The 17,780-nt window shown below is 41.2% G+C and overlaps 1 protein-coding gene across 2 annotated transcripts in view; it reads left to right on the top strand.

The window, feature by feature from the left end:
• The window catches only part of LOC138945713 (uncharacterized), a 33,024-nt gene extending 16,407 nt beyond the window's left edge, over positions 1-16,617 (top strand). For both annotated transcript variants that reach the window (XM_070317198.1, XM_070317199.1), the window contains exons 3-10: positions 1,513-1,649; positions 4,710-4,854; positions 5,402-5,526; positions 8,176-8,275; positions 9,223-9,320; positions 11,970-12,081; positions 12,444-12,586; positions 16,404-16,617. In XM_070317198.1, the coding sequence (XP_070173299.1) occupies positions 1,513-1,649; positions 4,710-4,854; positions 5,402-5,526; positions 8,176-8,275; positions 9,223-9,320; positions 11,970-12,081; positions 12,444-12,586; positions 16,404-16,429 (886 nt within the window). In that variant the 3' untranslated portion in view covers positions 16,430-16,617. The remainder of the gene's footprint in view (positions 1-1,512; positions 1,650-4,709; positions 4,855-5,401; positions 5,527-8,175; positions 8,276-9,222; positions 9,321-11,969; positions 12,082-12,443; positions 12,587-16,403) is intronic.
• Positions 16,618-17,780: the final 1,163 nt, after the last annotated feature.

Below are 17,780 nucleotides of genomic sequence, written 5' to 3'. Positions count from 1 at the left end.
GAATTTTGATCTTTCTTTCTTTATTTTGTGTTTAACGTCGTTTTCAACCACGAAGGTTATATCGCGACGAGAATTTTGATCCCATAAGTCACTCTTATCAAAGCATATAATAATTCTTGTGAAATCAGTTGACGGATTGAAGGAAAATGTCTGCCATGGTTTGTCTCCCTTTGCAGAAAATACATTCGTCCTGTGGACATTTGCTGTCTCCCTTCCATTGTTAAAATGGCTTTGTCGCAGTTTTCCTTATAAATCCCATGTTGCAGAAATGCATCCTCATTCAGGAACTTAATTGAATAATAGCTAAAATGACTTTTATGCTTGCAAGTTGTGTAAAACCAGAGGCTAAGTTAGCAGTCGGAAGCATTCCTGAATTCCGAAACTGACTCTGTCTGGTTGGTATGGGTTGTGAAAGAGTGAATGCCCTTGCTCTTACTCTGACAAACATGTGAGGGGCCAATCACTAGCGAGGGGTGTGTCGGAAACACGTTGACAGGAGCACGTGTGAAGTTATTTGTCAGATGAAAAGCAAGGGTATTCACTCTAACACAACCCATACAAACCCGACGGAGTTATTTTCAAAAAAACCCGGCACAGTTGGCCTAGTGGTAAGGCGTCCGCCCCGTGATCGGGAGGTCGTGGGTTCGAACCCCGGCCGGGTCATACCTAAGACTTTAAAATTGGCAATCTAGTGGCTGCTCCGCCTGGCGTCTGGCATTATGGGGTTAGTGCTAGGACTGGTTGGTCCGGTGTCAGAATAATGTGACTGGGTGAGACATGAAGCCTGTGCTGCGACTTCTGTCTTGTGTGTGGCGCACGTTATATGTCAAAGCAGCACCGCCCTGATATGGCCCTTCGTGGTCGGCTGGGTGTTAAGCAAACAAACAAACACATTTTTTTTTTCAAATCGTTTATTTACAACGCTGAAGTTTAACATAACCAAGAATAAGAATTTGTGTATAAGTATAAAGTTCTTGTATAAGTATAAGTATACAATTCTTGTATAAGTATAAGTATTTATTAGTTCATCACACCATCCTAAAGAAGGAAGTTTGTCGCTGCCGAAATATTGATTAAGAACGTACCAAACCATGTTACTGTTGTGTCCACTTTTTGTTTAAATTTTCAAGAATGAGAATGTCGTAAATATATATTGGGCTAAAAAAAAAAAAAAAAATTGTGGTTAAGGTAACATCGCCAAAAAAAATAGGGTAGGAAGGTAGGCAATCACTTTTTTTTTTTTAACTTTTTTTTTCTAATGTGTACAAATTAAACCTACTTGACAGGGAAATAAGTGTGCGACTCGGGCGCTTTCGCTTTCATTGCGTTTTCTGCACTCGTTTACTTGGGTTTTTTTTGTATTTTTTTGACAAATGTAATAAAAAGTTATAGGGTCGGCCCCCAAAAATAGGGTAGGTCGGGTTACCGTAACCACACCTATTTTTTTTTTTAGGCCTTGTATAAACGTATAGAAACACGAAACATACAAAGTGATGTTATGACACCTGACAGGCACGTGAGCGTGATGTTGGAGTGTGTGTCAGAGGCGAGAGACACGTGTCCCAACCTTCCCATTCTGGCCGACGAGAGTTTTGCACGTGCAATCCGTGACATGGAACAGCAGCGTGCAGGGCACTGTCAATCTGAAGGTAAATGAGCATTTTATTCGGATTTGCTGAGCTTTAAATTCTATATAATAATTATATCTGCATTTTGTTCGACTGTTTTCTGTGTATCAGAAATGGAACAAGACATTGCAGGTGAGAGGAACGAACAGGATAACAATAACAAGAGGCGAAGCCTTCAAGGCTCCCGTAAGAAATCAACAAACAGTAACACAAACTCATCCGTCACACACACACACACACACACACACATACACACACACACACACACACACACACACACACACACACACACACACACACACTCACACACACGCACACACACACACACACACACAGTTAAAACTAACGCATCATATCAACTCCATGTATAATTTTCAAAAGAAGGCAAACAGATAAAATGACTGTGTATTTGTTGTTGGTGCAGTTGTCCTTCAATGAGATCTTGTGCAATCCTCACACACACACACACACACACACACACACACACACACACACACACACACACACACACAGGCACTGTGTTCATTTGCAAATCTACCATCAGCTTATCTGTCTTTTGCACTGCAGACACTAAGCAATAGGTACCTGCCATGTGGCCACTTTTTCCACTGCTGTCCTCAGTCCCATACTTTTCATCAAGACTTGTCACCATGCCGAGTGGATCTAAATTCGGAAGTCTTCATGTGGCTGAGGCATATCTGACATAGCGTCGATCTTGTAGGTTAACCTCCTTTCTGAAACAAATGGCAAAATGCGATTAGTTATGATGACTACAACCTACACAAATATAAACAGTGTTTTTAAACAGAATAGTCAGGCTATACAAGCCACTTTACCTATGCGATATGTTTTGTCTTCTTACAGAGTCATGGAGTGCGTTTATCTGTGTTTCGATACACAGACGTTCGGAGAAACACGAACGTCAAGTTCAAGTAAAACGACCCCTGACACACACATTTTGACCCGTGCACAAGACGTTGTATCGATAAACGAAGCACAAATAAGAAACAATAATAAAAGCAAAGAAAATAGCAACAAGATATGCAAACATCTAACAAAGCCGAGCAAGCAGAATGACAGGTCTAATGAAAAACAAGTCGCGTAAGGCGAAAATACAATATTTAGTCAAGTAGCTGTCGAACTCACAGAATGAAACTGAACGCAATGCCATTTTTCAGCAAGACCGTATACTCGTAGCATCGTCAGTCCACCGCTCATGGCAAAGGCAGTGAAATTGACAAGAAGAGCGGGGTAGTAGTTGCGCTAAGAAGGATAGCACGCTTTTCTGTACCTCTCTTTGTTTTAACTTTCTGAGCGTGTTTTTAATCCAAACATATCATATCTATATGTTTTTGGAATCAGGAACCGACAAGGCATAAGATGAAAGTGTTTTTAAATTGATTTGGACAATTTAATTTTGATAATAATTTTTATATATTTAATTTTCAGAGCTTGTTTTTAATCCGAATATAACATATTTATATGTTTTTGGAATCAGCAAATGATGGAAAATAAGATAAACGTAAATTTGGATCGTTTTATAAATTTTTATTTTTTTTTTACAATTTTCAGATTTTTAATGACCAAAGTCATTAATGAATTTTTAAGCCACCAAGCTGAAATGCAATACCGAAGTCCGGGCTTTGTCGAAGATTACTTGACCAAAATTTCAACCAATTTGGTTGAAAAATGAGGGCGTGACAGTGCCGCCTCAACTTTCACGAAAAGCCGGATATGACGTCATCAAAGACATTTATCAAAAAAATGAAAAAAAACGTTCGGGGATTTCATACCCAGGAACTCTCATGTCAAATTTCATAAAGATCGGTCCAGTAGTTTAGTCTGAATCGCTCTACACACACACACAGACAGACAGACAGACAGACAGACACACGCACATACACCACGACCCTCGTTTCGATTCCCCCTCGATGTTAAAATATTTAGTCAAAACTTGACTAAATATAACAAAGAGGTACTGAGTCGGAAACAAGATCGCGATTCTTTCCTTCGCTGCACGACGCAAATCTTCTGTGACCTTTGACCAAACGTAGCTTCCACATTCGATCACTCAGCTTAATATTTACAACAGAAAGCCGAGGGGGTGGAATACCGAGATGAACCTACAGAACTGTGCATCCTCAAACCTGACATATTCATCCCAACATTTAATGAACTCAAAAACACAGAAAGTTGCTTTCACAAGCCAGCTTTGATTGCCAGTGGTTATCAAACCGGGACTCGTGTGGTTATCAGCACGGAACCCGTGTTTCAAAGCATGGCTCCCTGGGTTGATTGTGCACTTATTTTCTCAGTACCAAAATGAGGACAAAAACGATGTTTGGTGGTTTGTTGACAGACCAGCTTTTTTGTCGGTCCTCGGGGGGCATATCGACTTTTGTTTCATATTTATTGACCGCGGCCTTCGGCCTTGGTCAATAAATATGAAACAAAAGACGATATGCTCCCCCTCGGACCGACAAAAAAGCTGATCTGTCAACATCTTCAAATGTCATGTTTACTAAAAAAAATTGGGGCGGGGATATAGCTCAGTTGGTAGCGCGCTGGATTTATATTCAGTTGGCCGCTGTCAGCGCGAGTTCGATCCCAGGTTCGGCGGAAATTTATTTCACAGAGTCAACTTTGTGTGCAGACTCTCTTCGGTGTCCGAACCACCCCCCGTGTATACTACATTGGGTGTGCACGTTAAAGATCCCACGATTGACAAAAGGGTCTTTCCTGGCAAAATTGCTTAGGCACAGTTAATAATTGTCTACCATACCCGTGTGACTTGGAATAAGGCCGTGAAAGGTAAATATGCGCCGACATGGCTGCAATCTACTGGCCGTATAAAATTTCATCTCACACGGCATCACTGCAGAGCGCCTAGAACTGTACCCACGGAATATGCGCGATATAAGCCTCATTGATTGATTGATTAATTGACTAAAAAAAATGTGCTCAGAATGAAAGAAAACAGGTTCAGTAAGTACTACGGACGCGCGCGCGCGTGTGTGTGTGTGTGTGTGTGTGTGTGTGTGTGTGTGTGTGTGTGTGTGTGTGTGTGTGTGTTTCTTACAGAAACCACTCCAGTTCCATCCACAATAACGACATCAACCTCGATGTCCAACGACCAGCCTAGACCATGTGACCCGGTAGCCGCCATGATTCGATGCAATGACTTTATGACCGGCGTGACCCCTGGAGATGTCAAGGCCATGTGCACGTGGGTCACATTATGGGACAAGATTCTGTTCAATGTTTGGGGGAGATGGGACAGAGCCACTTGTCAATTGTTTCTTGTTCACAAAAGCACTAATCAAAAATTTGCTCCAGGGACTTGCAACGTAGTACAATGTATTACCTTACTGGGAGAATGCAAGTTTCCAGTACAAAGGACTTAACATTTCTTACATACTGCTTGACTAAAATCTTTTCAAAAATTGACTATATTCTATACAAGAAACACTTAACAAGGGTAAAAAGAGAAACAGAATCTGTTAGTCGCCTCTTACGACATGCTGGGGAGCATTGGGTAAATTCTTCCCCCCCTAACCCGCGGGGGGTGTCTGCAGACAGCGACACGAACGTTGAGAGAAGTAACGGTATGTTTACACGTGTTCTTGTTGTAGCTCAGTTGGTCGCGCACTTCACGGGTTCGTATCTGGGCCGGAGTAGTAGTGGTGTTGTTGGTAGTATTAGTATTAGTAGCAGTAGCTGTAGTAATAGTATTTATATTTGTGTTGTTTGTCATGTATACTGTGTATTTACAGACCGGGCGAAGCGTATCTCACGTGCTTGACCAACATTGTGCACACGTGTCCTGAACACTCTGACCTTTTGCCTTTTGACCTGCAAGACGCGATCGGCTCCACGCGCAGCATTCTTAAACACGAGTGTACGTATGCTTTCTAAGAACATATTTTGGTGTGAGCATAGACAGGACATATTTTGGTGTGAGCATAAACAGGACATATTTTGATGTGAGCATAGACATAACATATTTTGATGTGAGCATAGACATAACATATTTTGGTGTGAGCATAGACATAACATATTTTGATGTGAGCATAGACATAACATATTTTGGTGTGAGCATAGACAGGACATATTTTGATGTGAGCATAAACAGGACATATTTTGATGTGAGCATAGACAGAACATATTTTGGTGTGAGCATAGAACAGATTTTGTTGTGAGAATATGCAGGACATATTTTGGTGTGAGCATGGACAGGACATATTAGTTTAGGATTTTGTTTTCTTTCTTTGAATTGAACTGGACACAAACCGTGTGGAGTTTGTTGTTGGTCGTTTTCGGTACAAAATAAGTTACAACTTTAACGTGAGACCATTAAATCGGTGTGCACGCTAAAGACCCCACGATTGACAAAAGGGTCTTTCCTGGCAATATTGTATAGGCATAGATAAAAATGTCCACCAAAATACCCGTGTGACTTGGAATAATAGGCCGTGAAAAGTAGGATATGCGCCGAAATGGCTGCGATCTGCTGGCCGATGTGAATGCGTGATGTATTGTGTAAAAAAATTCCATCTCACACGGCATAAATAAATCCCTGCGCCTTGAATATGTGCGCGATATAAATTGCATAAAAATAAAAATAAAAATAAAAAATAAATCCCTGCGCTTAGAACTGTACCCACGGAATACGCGCGATATAAGCCTCATATTGATTGATTGATTGAAATGAAATAGCCATATTTGTCGCAAAAAAGCACTCCATAGTTCTTGTCTCTATTTTTAATAAAACAATAATTAAAGAAAGGTTAGTCTTTAGAACGTTTAATTTTGGACGAAACATTCCCGAGTACTGGTCTTTTCATGTGCACAGACACACACATAACTATGATTCCTTTTGCTCATAGCAAACTAGAGGTCAGATTTAACGCCTACTCAGAAAGGGTGTTTAATTTAGTTATCTCATTATTAGCTGTGTGTCTCCGGGCGGGGATGTAGCTCAGTCGGTAGCGCGCTGGATTTGTATCCAGTTGGCCGCTGTCAGCGTGAGTTCGTCCCCACGTTCGGCGAGAGATTTATTTCTCAGTCAACTTTGTGTGCAGACTCTCCTCGGTGTCCGAACACCCCCGTGTGTACACGCAAGCACAAGACCAAGTGCGCACGAAAAAGATCCTGTAATCCATGTCAGAGTTCGGTGGACTATAGAAACACGAAAATACCCAGCATGCTTCCTCCGAAAGCGGCGTATGGCTGCCTAAATGGCCGGGTAAAAACGGTCATACACGTAAAAGCCGTGGGAGTTTCAGCCCATGAACGAACAAACAAACAAACAAACAAACAAACAAACAAGCTGTGTGTCTGTCCACCTCTAGGACCGTGAGGTCGATGTATTTGTGAATGTTTCGTTTTGTCTAAAATTAATCGTTGCATAAAAAAGAATCTTTAACAAATGGGGCAGAGCGCTATTTAAAGATCTGATATTACAAACAAGTCGCGTAAGGCGAAATTACTACATTTAGTCAAGCTGTGGAACTCACAGAATGAAACTGAACGTAGTCCGCTGCTAGTGCAAAAGGCAGTGAAAGTGACGAGCCTGTTTAGCGCTGTAGCGGTTGCGCTGTGCTGCATAGCACGCTTTACTGTACCTCCCTTCGTTTTAACTTTCTGAGCGTGTTTTTAATCCAAACATATCATATCTATATGTTTTTGGAATCAGGAACCGACAAGGAATAAGATGCAATTGTTTTCAAAACGATTTCGGAAATTTAATTTTAATCATAATTTTTATATTTTTAATTTTCAGAGCTTGTTTTTAATCCAAATATAACATATTTATATGTTTTTGGAATCAGAACATGATGAAAAATAAAATAAAAGTAAATTTGGATCGTTTTATAAAAAAATTTTTAATTACAATTTTCAGATTTTTAATGACCAAAGTCATCAATTAATGTTTAAGCCTCCATCCTGAAATCCAATATCGAAGTCCGGCCTTTGTCGAAGATTGCTTGGCCAAAATTTCAATCAATTTGATTGAAAAATGAAGGTGTGACAATGCCGCCTCAACTTTTACAAAAAGCCGGATATGACGTCGTAAAATACATTTATCGAAAAAATGAAAAAAGCATCTGGGGATATCATACCCAGGAACTCTCATGTAAAATTTCATAAAGATCGGTCACCACGACCCTCGTCTCGATTCCCCCTCTATGTTAAAACATTTAGTCAAAACTTGACTAAATGTAAAAAGAGGAAGTAAGCGCTCCTCATGCATACTACATGTGTAATAGAGTAAGTGAGAATTATGCGAAACCAATCTCGTATCACCTGAAAGAATAACAAGCATTGAAATGAACAAGCGTCCTGCATCCTCCTCTAATGGTTGCGTAAACTTACCTCGCTTCGTTTTTTGGATTCCTATTTGTAAGCACAGCAGTGTTTTGGGGTATTCGTCTTGTACAGTTTGTGGAGTTTTTCCATAGGAAGCGAAGAGGACAAATGTCACTTGTGTACAAAATGCTTTAATGATGACTTATTATTTTTGTCTGTTTTTCCTTCAACACAAAAGGTCCCGCGACCTTGGCAGAGAAGGAATGTCAGGGTAAAATCGAGGACGCTAAGCGTAGCTGTGCTGACTACCTTTCTGATGGTAATGGAGACTACTGCAGGTATGTCGTCTCTAAACCAAATTCAAAAATCCGAAAGCAGATAGACGTTAAAAAAAACAAAAACAAGAATTGTAGGTTATTGGAACGTTAAGTTATTGACAAAACAAAACATTACACTTACAAATGTAACGTTTTGTTTTGACAATGACTAAACATTCCAGTAACCTACAATTCCTGATTTTGATAACAAAAATTCAAACAAAGAAACAAACCGTCGGACCAACAGACAGACAGACGGACAGACAGACAAACACACAGGTAAACAAGAACGTTTTATCAGCCAGTCAGTAGTGAGTTTGTTTGAAAACATTGTTTTCATCATCCCCTGTCTCTCAACTCAAAAACGGGCAATCCGCAGTGACAAGAAAAGATCGTGGAGTACTACGGACTTACGTTCTATAAAATGGGAGCAATAGCAACTATAGTCCACATCTGGACTTGTTTTCCTGGACTTTAACCGTAGTAATTATTCCCAGACTTTCGTGACTGTCTTCGTGCCCCGTCGCGATATAACCTTCGTGGTTGAAAACTACGTTAAACACCAAATAAAGAAAGAACAAGCGTCTCTACCACATCTCTCCCTTTCCCCGTCGCGATATAACCTTCGTGGTTGAAAACGACGTTAAACACCAAATAAAGAAAGTCTTCGTGCCATATTCGCTTTGTATGCTTTGTTCCAGGTCACAAGAAATCTAGATGACGTGTTTGACGTACTTCCATGTTATTTCTGCTCTGTGTCCTTTAAATCAGGTCACCAGGAATCTGAAGACTGTTCTGATAAGTGAGTCGACTTCGCGAAAATATGTTACCAAACATTCCTTGCGAAAGCTTCGGGAAGCGAACTGCGTGATGCAGACTTCGCGAAGCTGACTTTGTCCAAGGTAATATCAGGCTTTAATGCCGTTTTTGACAGCTTTTTCTGGTCGGCTTTCTGTGTTTGATGTCAGGTCGCTAGAGGTCTACGTGGGTTGCCTGCACAACACGCTGTCCTCGTGTCCTGACCAGGAGCTTCAGGAGAGTATCAGCAATCAGTATCGCCATCATTGTGAGTATGGAACGTGTGTGTGTTTGTGTGTGCGTGTCTGGTGTGTGCGTATGCGTGTGTGAGTGTGTGTGCGTGGGATCTCAGTACCATAGTCAAACCACACACATGGGCTTCCGAGTTTCAGTATGCATTTACCAGTTCTAAATCGATATTAGGAGTAGCAAAATTATTTACTTTTGTTTATGTTTGTGGTCTCCTTTATATCACTCCGGTGTGTCATCTCTTCATCTGGTGGGTTTTCAAGATACAGTTACCTGAAATTAAAGGCAAACTCGTGAAGAAACCCCAGCAAAGCTACACGAGTTAGGAATGTTCAATATTTATAACACCAGTGCCAAAATACGGCCAATCGCTCCAGATGGTTCGTATGTCAACTACGGTTTACATGTAGTTCAGCTGTACCTCTTCATTCGAACGAAAAGATAAAAGAATCCACATGTATATTTGATTGCGTTGTGATTATTATGGTAGTATTCTTTTTTCTTTTTTTTCTTCTGTTTTTGCGGGGGTTACCTCTAGAAACTATGACATGTTGTTGTTTCTTCTTTTTTTGAGGGACGGGGGAGATAACCTGGGCGAGAACCAAACGATCGAGGCATAAACGGTCGAGGACATTTGGTCTAGGGTCAAAAGGTCGAGGGACCAAAAGGTCGAGAGTTAAAAAAAGGTCTTTTTTCACCAGACGTTTTGCTGTTGACCTTTTGTCACCGTCGACCTTTTGTCACCCTTTTGACTCTCGACCAAATGTCCTCGACCTTTTGTGCCTCGACATTAGCCCGAACCTACCGATATCGGTATCTTCGCGCAACAACGCTTGAATACGAACCTACCGATATCGGCATCTGTGCTTTCGTAATTTTCCATTCACAGCAATTAGGTCGTGTACGAAACTAAAGACTACCCGGGTGAAGGTCATTCATTTGTGAGTACATCTGCACTATTCCCGTCCAACATAAGGTCTTATTGTCAGTAGGAAATGCGAAAGCACGAGAGTAGTAGCTCCGTTTCTATCAGCTGCGTGAAAACAACATGGCGGCGCCTTCCGCGTCTAGAGATCGCAGTAGACAAACGCGCACATTTACAAGGGAAGAAGTGCTTGAAAGACTGGAACAGCTACAAACCGAGGGATCAGACATCGAGGAAGATGATACTGAGTCAATTGGAAGCGAATTCGAATGCACAGCTTCGGAAATCGGATCACGACGTGATGAGTTTTCGTCTGCTAATTATGTGTACCCACCCCCTTGCCGCAAGTGCTAAAAACATCATAATTTACCATAAATTTGAAAAAAATACTTGTGCCAAAGTGAACTCTTTCAAACTTGCACTCAATCTTGTTTGTAACCATGTTTGTATTTCCAGTAAACTTCAAGTCTGTGTATCTTTCTTGTGATTTTTTATGAATTTATGTATATATGCAGTGAGGATGGCTATTTTTGTCTGTGCGAGTGTGCAAGAAAGCTAGAAATAGCCTACTTTATTTGTCTGTAAACAAAGAAGGACTTATAGCAAGTTCTAAAAGTAAATTGTAAGGGGCTTATTGTCCGTCAGGTCTTAATTGCCTATATTGGACATGAATTGGTTTATACGATTCGAGTTTTACGCCCTCACGGCTTTTGATGTGTGCGTGTTTAGGTGGTATCAGCCATCTGCACTTATGGTAGAATGACCAAGATCTTTAACGTGCCATTGTGGTGACACGGGGGTGGGAGATGGATACCGTCTCTGGGTCTGCACATAAAGTTGACCCGTGTCCGTCCCGGCCCGGATTCGAACCAGCGACCTCTCGATCACAAGTCCAGTGCTCTACCACCTGAGCTACCCGGGCCCCCATAGCAAGTTCATGATAACTTGTAAACATAATACTATACCATATAGCAACTGTTCAGAGGTGTTTTTGATACAAACAGAGCTAATTTGTGATTTTGTTTATTCTAAGCAAGTTTTAGAACCCCTTTGTGAATTAACAAAAAAAATAATGAAGAAAATGAAATTTAACAATTCAAAAAGTAAATAACAGATCACCTTTCCCTTGCACATAGACTTAGTATGTTATCTTATCAGCAATGTCCAAAAGTTTCAAGTCTGTAAGGCCAAAACCTTTTTTTTAATAATTTATTTAGTAACCCTTCAAAGCGGCCAGGGCTGAGTGATTGTGCAAAAGCAAAACCGACCAGGGTTGTCGACTCCCACCTCCCAAAAAAGAAACTAAAAAAAACCAGGTATTTAAAGGCATACTAACGCACTCCCGTGTTTACAAAGTGTAGTTTGCTCACAATCGATGTCAAACGCACCATAAGACCATATAATGACGATATGTCACCATGCGCGGACCATAATACATGCATTACAGCTTGTTCTAGCCTCTGAAAAAGTGAGGATGTCAACAAAGCCGCGGTGTTAGCTCCCTTGCATCAACGTTACATGTGTTGCCAAATCTATAAATAGGACCATCTAGATCAAAATAAAAATTCAAATATCTCAACATTTAAGGGCTCCTAGACCACAATATTTTGCAGGGAACTTAATTTAGTCTGTCTCCAGCTCTGGGTAAAGCAATTAGCGTGTATATTCATCAGCTTTCTATGCCTTTAAGCGCTCACACCACAGACATTGAATTGTTTGCATACCTAATGAAACCGTCTGCAGGTGAGAAGCCAATCGGCAGCCAGAAATGCCCGGATGATGTTCAGGCGGCCATCATGGAATGCAGTGCAAACATCATGGGCGGTCCGCCGGGTGACCCGGACGCTTACTGCAGGTACGCTTTCAGGAATGCGCTGGTTAATTCTGAACACTACCCTTGTTTAGCTTGTCTCTGATGTTTCTTTTCATGTGTGTGTGTGTGTGTGTGTGTGTGAGTGTGTGTGTGTGTGTGTGTGTGTGTGCGTGTGTGTGTGTGTGTGTGTTCACTTGCGGCGTGCTTGCATGCGTGCGTGCGCGTGTGTGTGCAAGAATGCATGCCCATCTGTCTGCCTGCATGCCGGCGTGTATTCGTGCGTTCTGTTTAACTTTCTTTCACAATATAACAAGGTATGCTCACATCAATGCATACAACACAAAGAATGTAAAGTGGCAATACCTCATCATGACTTAACCATCTTTGTGTCTTCTCCAACCAAGACTTTCCGAGGAGTATTTCAACTGTTTGGAAGACCTGATGGACGCGTGTGAAAACGACACCAGATTCTCCGCCTTCCCCATGCCGCCCAATATTGATCAGCTCCGACAGCAGGCACACCTCATGTGTAATCCTTCACCTGCAGGTAATTACCGTAAACTACCTTGTAAACGCCCTATATCGAGCAATCGCCAACCGCCTACTTTGGGTCACAAACTGTGTATAAAGTACTTAGTTAACACACACCCCCCCCCACATTTGATCCAAGGGTGTCAAAAAAACAGATTCTAGCTAAATCTAAACCTCTTCACAAAATACAAAGATAAAATTCAAGTGAATAATGACAAGATGCTGCGATGTACTCATACCATGGAGTTCATACTTTGCCACTGCAGTCTTCTGAATAGCCAATTGGTACATGGTAGAAGTGGACGAAGATTTGAGGGACTCGTTTAAGGTTTAAGAGGTGGACTTGGGATTGAAAGAAATCGGATGAACAGACTGTTTCTTAATACGCTGTGTTTGACACGTGTCTTACGTGGGCGCTTACAAGGTAGTTTACGGTAAATGTGCACGTGTGTTTGTGCCCACCAACATAGATATGACATTCCTGAACCCAACAGTACCTTCAGTACTTTAAAACACGCAGACCGTAGATATGACATTCCTGAACCCAACAGTACCTTCAGTACTTTAAAACACACAGACCGTAGATATGACATTCCTGAACCCAACAGTACCTTCACTACTTTAAAACACACAGACCGTAGATATGACATTCCTGAACCCAACAGTACCTTCAGTACTTTAAAACACGCAGACCGTAGATATGACATTCCTGCACCCAACAGTACCTTCAGTACTTTAAAACACGCAGACCGTAGATATGACATTCCTGAACCCAACAGTACCTTCAGTACTTTAAAACACGCAGACCGTAGATATGACATTCCTGAACCCAACAGTACCTTCAGTACTTTAAAACACACAGACCATAGATATGACATTCCTGAACCCAACAGTACCTTCAGTACTTTAAAACACACAGACCATAGATATGACATTCCTGAACCCAACAGTACCTTCACTACTTTAAAACACACAGACCATAGATATGACATTCCTGAACCCAACAGTACCTTCAGTACTTTAAAACACACAGACCATAGATATGACATTCCTGAACCCAACAGTACCTTCACTACTTTAAAACACACAGACCGTAGATATGACATTCCTGAACCCAACAGTACCTTCACTACTTTAAAACACACAGACCGTAGATATGACATTCCTGAACCCAACAGTACCTTCACTACTTTAAAACACACAGACCGTAGATATGCCATTCCTGAACCCAACAGTACCTTCACTACTTTAAAACACGCAGACCGTAGATATGACATTCCTGAACCCAACAGTACCTTCAGTACTTTAAAACATACAGACCGTAGATATGACATTCCTGAACCCAACAGTACCTTCACTACTGTAAAACATACAGACCGTAGCGTAAAGCTTAATATTATTGGGAGAAAGCGACTTTGCTAAGTCTACTTTACAAAGCTCGCTGTACGAAGTTTTGGCAATGAATTTAGATGAAGCTTACATAAGCAAAAATTCGTACTGTCTTGTGCTGTTCTTGTATCGGTGAGTACAGATATCCTTTCTTTTTTTAACTTTGTTCATCTCACCACAGGCACTTTGTTGTTTGGATTAATGACTTTACTGTAAAAACACTTAACAAAGTGTTCGTGAAGTCAACCTCGAACTGAATTAACTAATAATGCTGCGTCGCCCAAAACAAATAACGGTTTTGGGTGTGACGAAAAAAAGAACAGAGCCGGAGTGCTATGTTAATTATGAGCAGTTCTTCCACACCCATTTAAAAAATATGACACTACCAGCATGTTCCCGCATATTGAGCCAGAATATTTTTTGTTTTGGCAAATCGACGTTGCAGTTCCGGAGCAAATGATCAAAATTACTCTGCGAATTTGCGTTCAAACGTGGTTTGTCCATAATATAACGATGCACAGGTAAAAAAAATATGGCCAAGAACAAATCTATGGTACTTCGAAGAAAGAAGAAGAACAAAATTCTTGTCCAATAGGACTTGCAATTTACCGTGTGCGCTGTAAAATCTCCCTACCTTCAAAGCAGGCGAAAAGCAGACATCTTGTTTTACTTCCAAGGGAGAAGTCGTTGGTCATAAAGTCTTGCAGGATCCAAGCATACTTCTGCACGCTTTCTTTTCTTTTCATATTCAGTTGCTTCGCAAAAATGAAGTGTCATTGGTTTTCTCAACTTGTCAAGTCAGTTAAAACGACCGCAGAACAATAAACTGGGAAATGACACTGATTGAAATACGAAAGATCTCCGATGACGAAAGTATGACGTCATGTGGTCACACCTATCTCGAGAAATAAGCGTCGCTCAGAACCAGCGCCCTTCCATTATAAGGCCTTTCTTGCCTTCAGGAAAATTGATGTTTTCTTTTCTTTATTTGGTGTTTAACGTCGTTTTCAACCACGAAGGTTATATCGCGACGGGGAAAGGAGGGAGATGGGATAGAGCCACTTGTCAATTGTTTCTTGTTCACAAAAGCACTAATCAAAAATTTGCTCCAGGGGCTTGCAACGTAGTACAATATATTACCTTACTGGGAGAATGCAAGTTTCCAGTACAAAGGACTTAACATTTCTTACATACTGCTTGACTAAAATCTTTACAAAAATTGACTATATTCTATACAAGAAACACTTAACAAGGGTAACAGGAGAAACAGAATCCGTTAGTCGCCTCTTACGACATGCTGGGGAGCATCGGGTAAATTCTTCCCCCTAACCCGCGGGGGGTAAAAAATATTGATGTTCTCCTTGTCCTCCTTGATGAGTGTTTTACACCCCCTTATATTCTGTCTGTTTGTTTGTTTGTTTGTCTGTGTGTGTGTCTATCTGTTTGTAATTGTTTTGTTGCATTTTGTAGGTTTTTTGTACTTAATCTATTCCGGTATATTTGGAATCGAGACGAGTGTGATGAGTGTGATGAGTGTGATGGGTGTGATGAGTGTGATGAGTGTGATGAGTGTGATGAGTGTGATGGGTGTGATGAGTGTGATGAGTGTGACGAGTGTGATGAGTGTGATGAGTGTGATGAGTGTGACGAGTGTGATGAGTGTGATGGGTGTGATGAGTGTGACGAGTGTGATGAGTGTGATGAGTGTGATGAGTGTGACGAGTGTGATGAGTGTGATGAGTGTGACGAGTGTGATGAGTGTGATGAGTGTGATGAGTGTGCGTGTTTCCAATCCAGGTGGAGCACATCTTTTTTTCTTCACAATTTTTTTTTATTCAGAAAAGGTTACATGCATGCATTCAGGTTCACAGTATGGGAAAGGCAATTCAGAATATTATGACATTAACAAAAACACCTTATGTATACAATGGCAGAAAATAATGTTGTTTTTTTTAATATAAAAGCAGGAAAGTGTGTGCAGTTATTCTTGTATCAGCTCTGTGTACGCAGCCCACTTATGAATGTATTTGTCATAACTCATTGTAATCTGATGTACTTGTTTGTCTATGTTGTGTACATATGCAAGTTCTCTGAGGTACATGTTGAGAGTTGGTTGGACTTTAGCAAGTCTACATTTATAAACAAAAAACTTGGCAATTAATAATATGTATGAAAAACCTTCATCCACTTTTGTCTTATTGTCATTGCCAAACAGTACAAGAGTAGGGTTCAAAGCAAGTCGGGTACAATTTGCACATTTCTCCCTTTGCTCCTAACTGCTATCTACACTACCCGTCATAAAAATGTACACAGATACATTTTGCTGTAGCTCTTTGTGGTGCGGCGAGTTATATTAAAACCAAGTATATTGCCAAAAAATAATTCATTTTTTATGACGGGTAGTGTAGATTGAGCAATACATTTGTTCTCCTTTCTTTTTTCAGAGAATATTATAACAGCAGGACCATGATTTCCTTCATGTGTTCATCCTCCCACTTCCTGCAACACTCGGCGCCTACCTGAAGTATTACGAATGACAAATTAGTGGGCAAAGTTATGACTGGAAGTTTATATACCGTATTTGTGGTAGTAATATCGTTTCACCTTTATATTAATTTGTGATTTGTTTTGATTCTAAATATATTTGTTCGTATTGCGCATTGTGTCCTGTTGCCTGTGTGTATGGCATAGTTATATCTTAGTGTGCATACGTGTGTGTGGGTGTGTGTGTATGTGTGTGTGTGTTGTCAAGAATCTGTAAATAGGTTACGGACTATATTGTCGCATGTCACGCGCGGATGGATAGCAGGCGAATCACGGCTTGGCGGGAAAAGTCATGTGACGTGAGCGAGCCTAGCTAGCTGAGAGAGCATTCTTCGAGGAGCGGACGACAAGAAAGGTCGTGCCGCTAAAAGATAGCCAGACGTGGCTATAGTGAAATAGCCGGTAGTAGTCGTAAGGAGAGGACTAGGCTTGCTCTGGATATAGACAAGCAATACACGAGGTCGAAAGCTAGCCTGTGTATTTACCGTGCTGAAGAATCACCCTTTTATCTGTGACTAGAATGAATACCCGCTTCGCCGGGTAGCCGGCTTCGCCGGGAAGAAGTACTTAGAGCCGTACGCCGGCTTCGCCGGGTCCGAACAATGGACCCGCCAAGCTTAGGTCCCTCCCAGATTCGTGGAATGGGAACAGCACGAAAATGATTCAGTGGCCATAAGGCCATTCCTGACCATATCGAGTCCCATCCTTGTCGACGAATGTAACCGTGTTAATCACCTTTGGAGGCAAACTCCACTCAAACAGAACTGAGCAAGTTAGAGCTTATCTCTAAGCCCTTTTGAACTGTTATGGCTTCTCAAAGGAAGGCCAGTACATAAAATTACACAAAAGCCGCCAGACCACATCACAAACAGAACTGAACAATGCACAGGTGTTGCTCACATAGAGACACACACACACACACACACACACATACACACACAAACACAGAGAAGCCGTATCTATAGAGAGATAGATGACAGTGTATTTTTCGCGTGGCTATAAATTGATTCGACCTTTGCACTTTTACAGTGAGGATAATTTACGGGTCCAATTTACGTTTTGGACACTGCGGTGACCTTCTAAAAATAGTAACAGAACGCCGGGAATATCCGAAGATGCCCCCTTCACACTACAGTGCACCATACGAAGGAAGGGAGGTAAACGCTGAAAACATGGAGAAGATAAGGAAGAGTTACTTATAATGGTGAAATGAACTCAAAAACCAAATTCGGTTCAGCGCTGCGCGCTGAGAGCACGTGTTGAAATATCTCATCGAT

The sequence above is a fragment of the Littorina saxatilis genome, linkage group LG13 (assembly GCF_037325665.1).
Source record: "Littorina saxatilis isolate snail1 linkage group LG13, US_GU_Lsax_2.0, whole genome shotgun sequence".
NCBI lineage: Eukaryota > Metazoa > Mollusca > Gastropoda > Littorinimorpha > Littorinidae > Littorina > Littorina saxatilis.
Note: the sequence above shows the minus strand (reverse complement) of the source record. Positions and strands in the feature narration are given on the sequence as shown.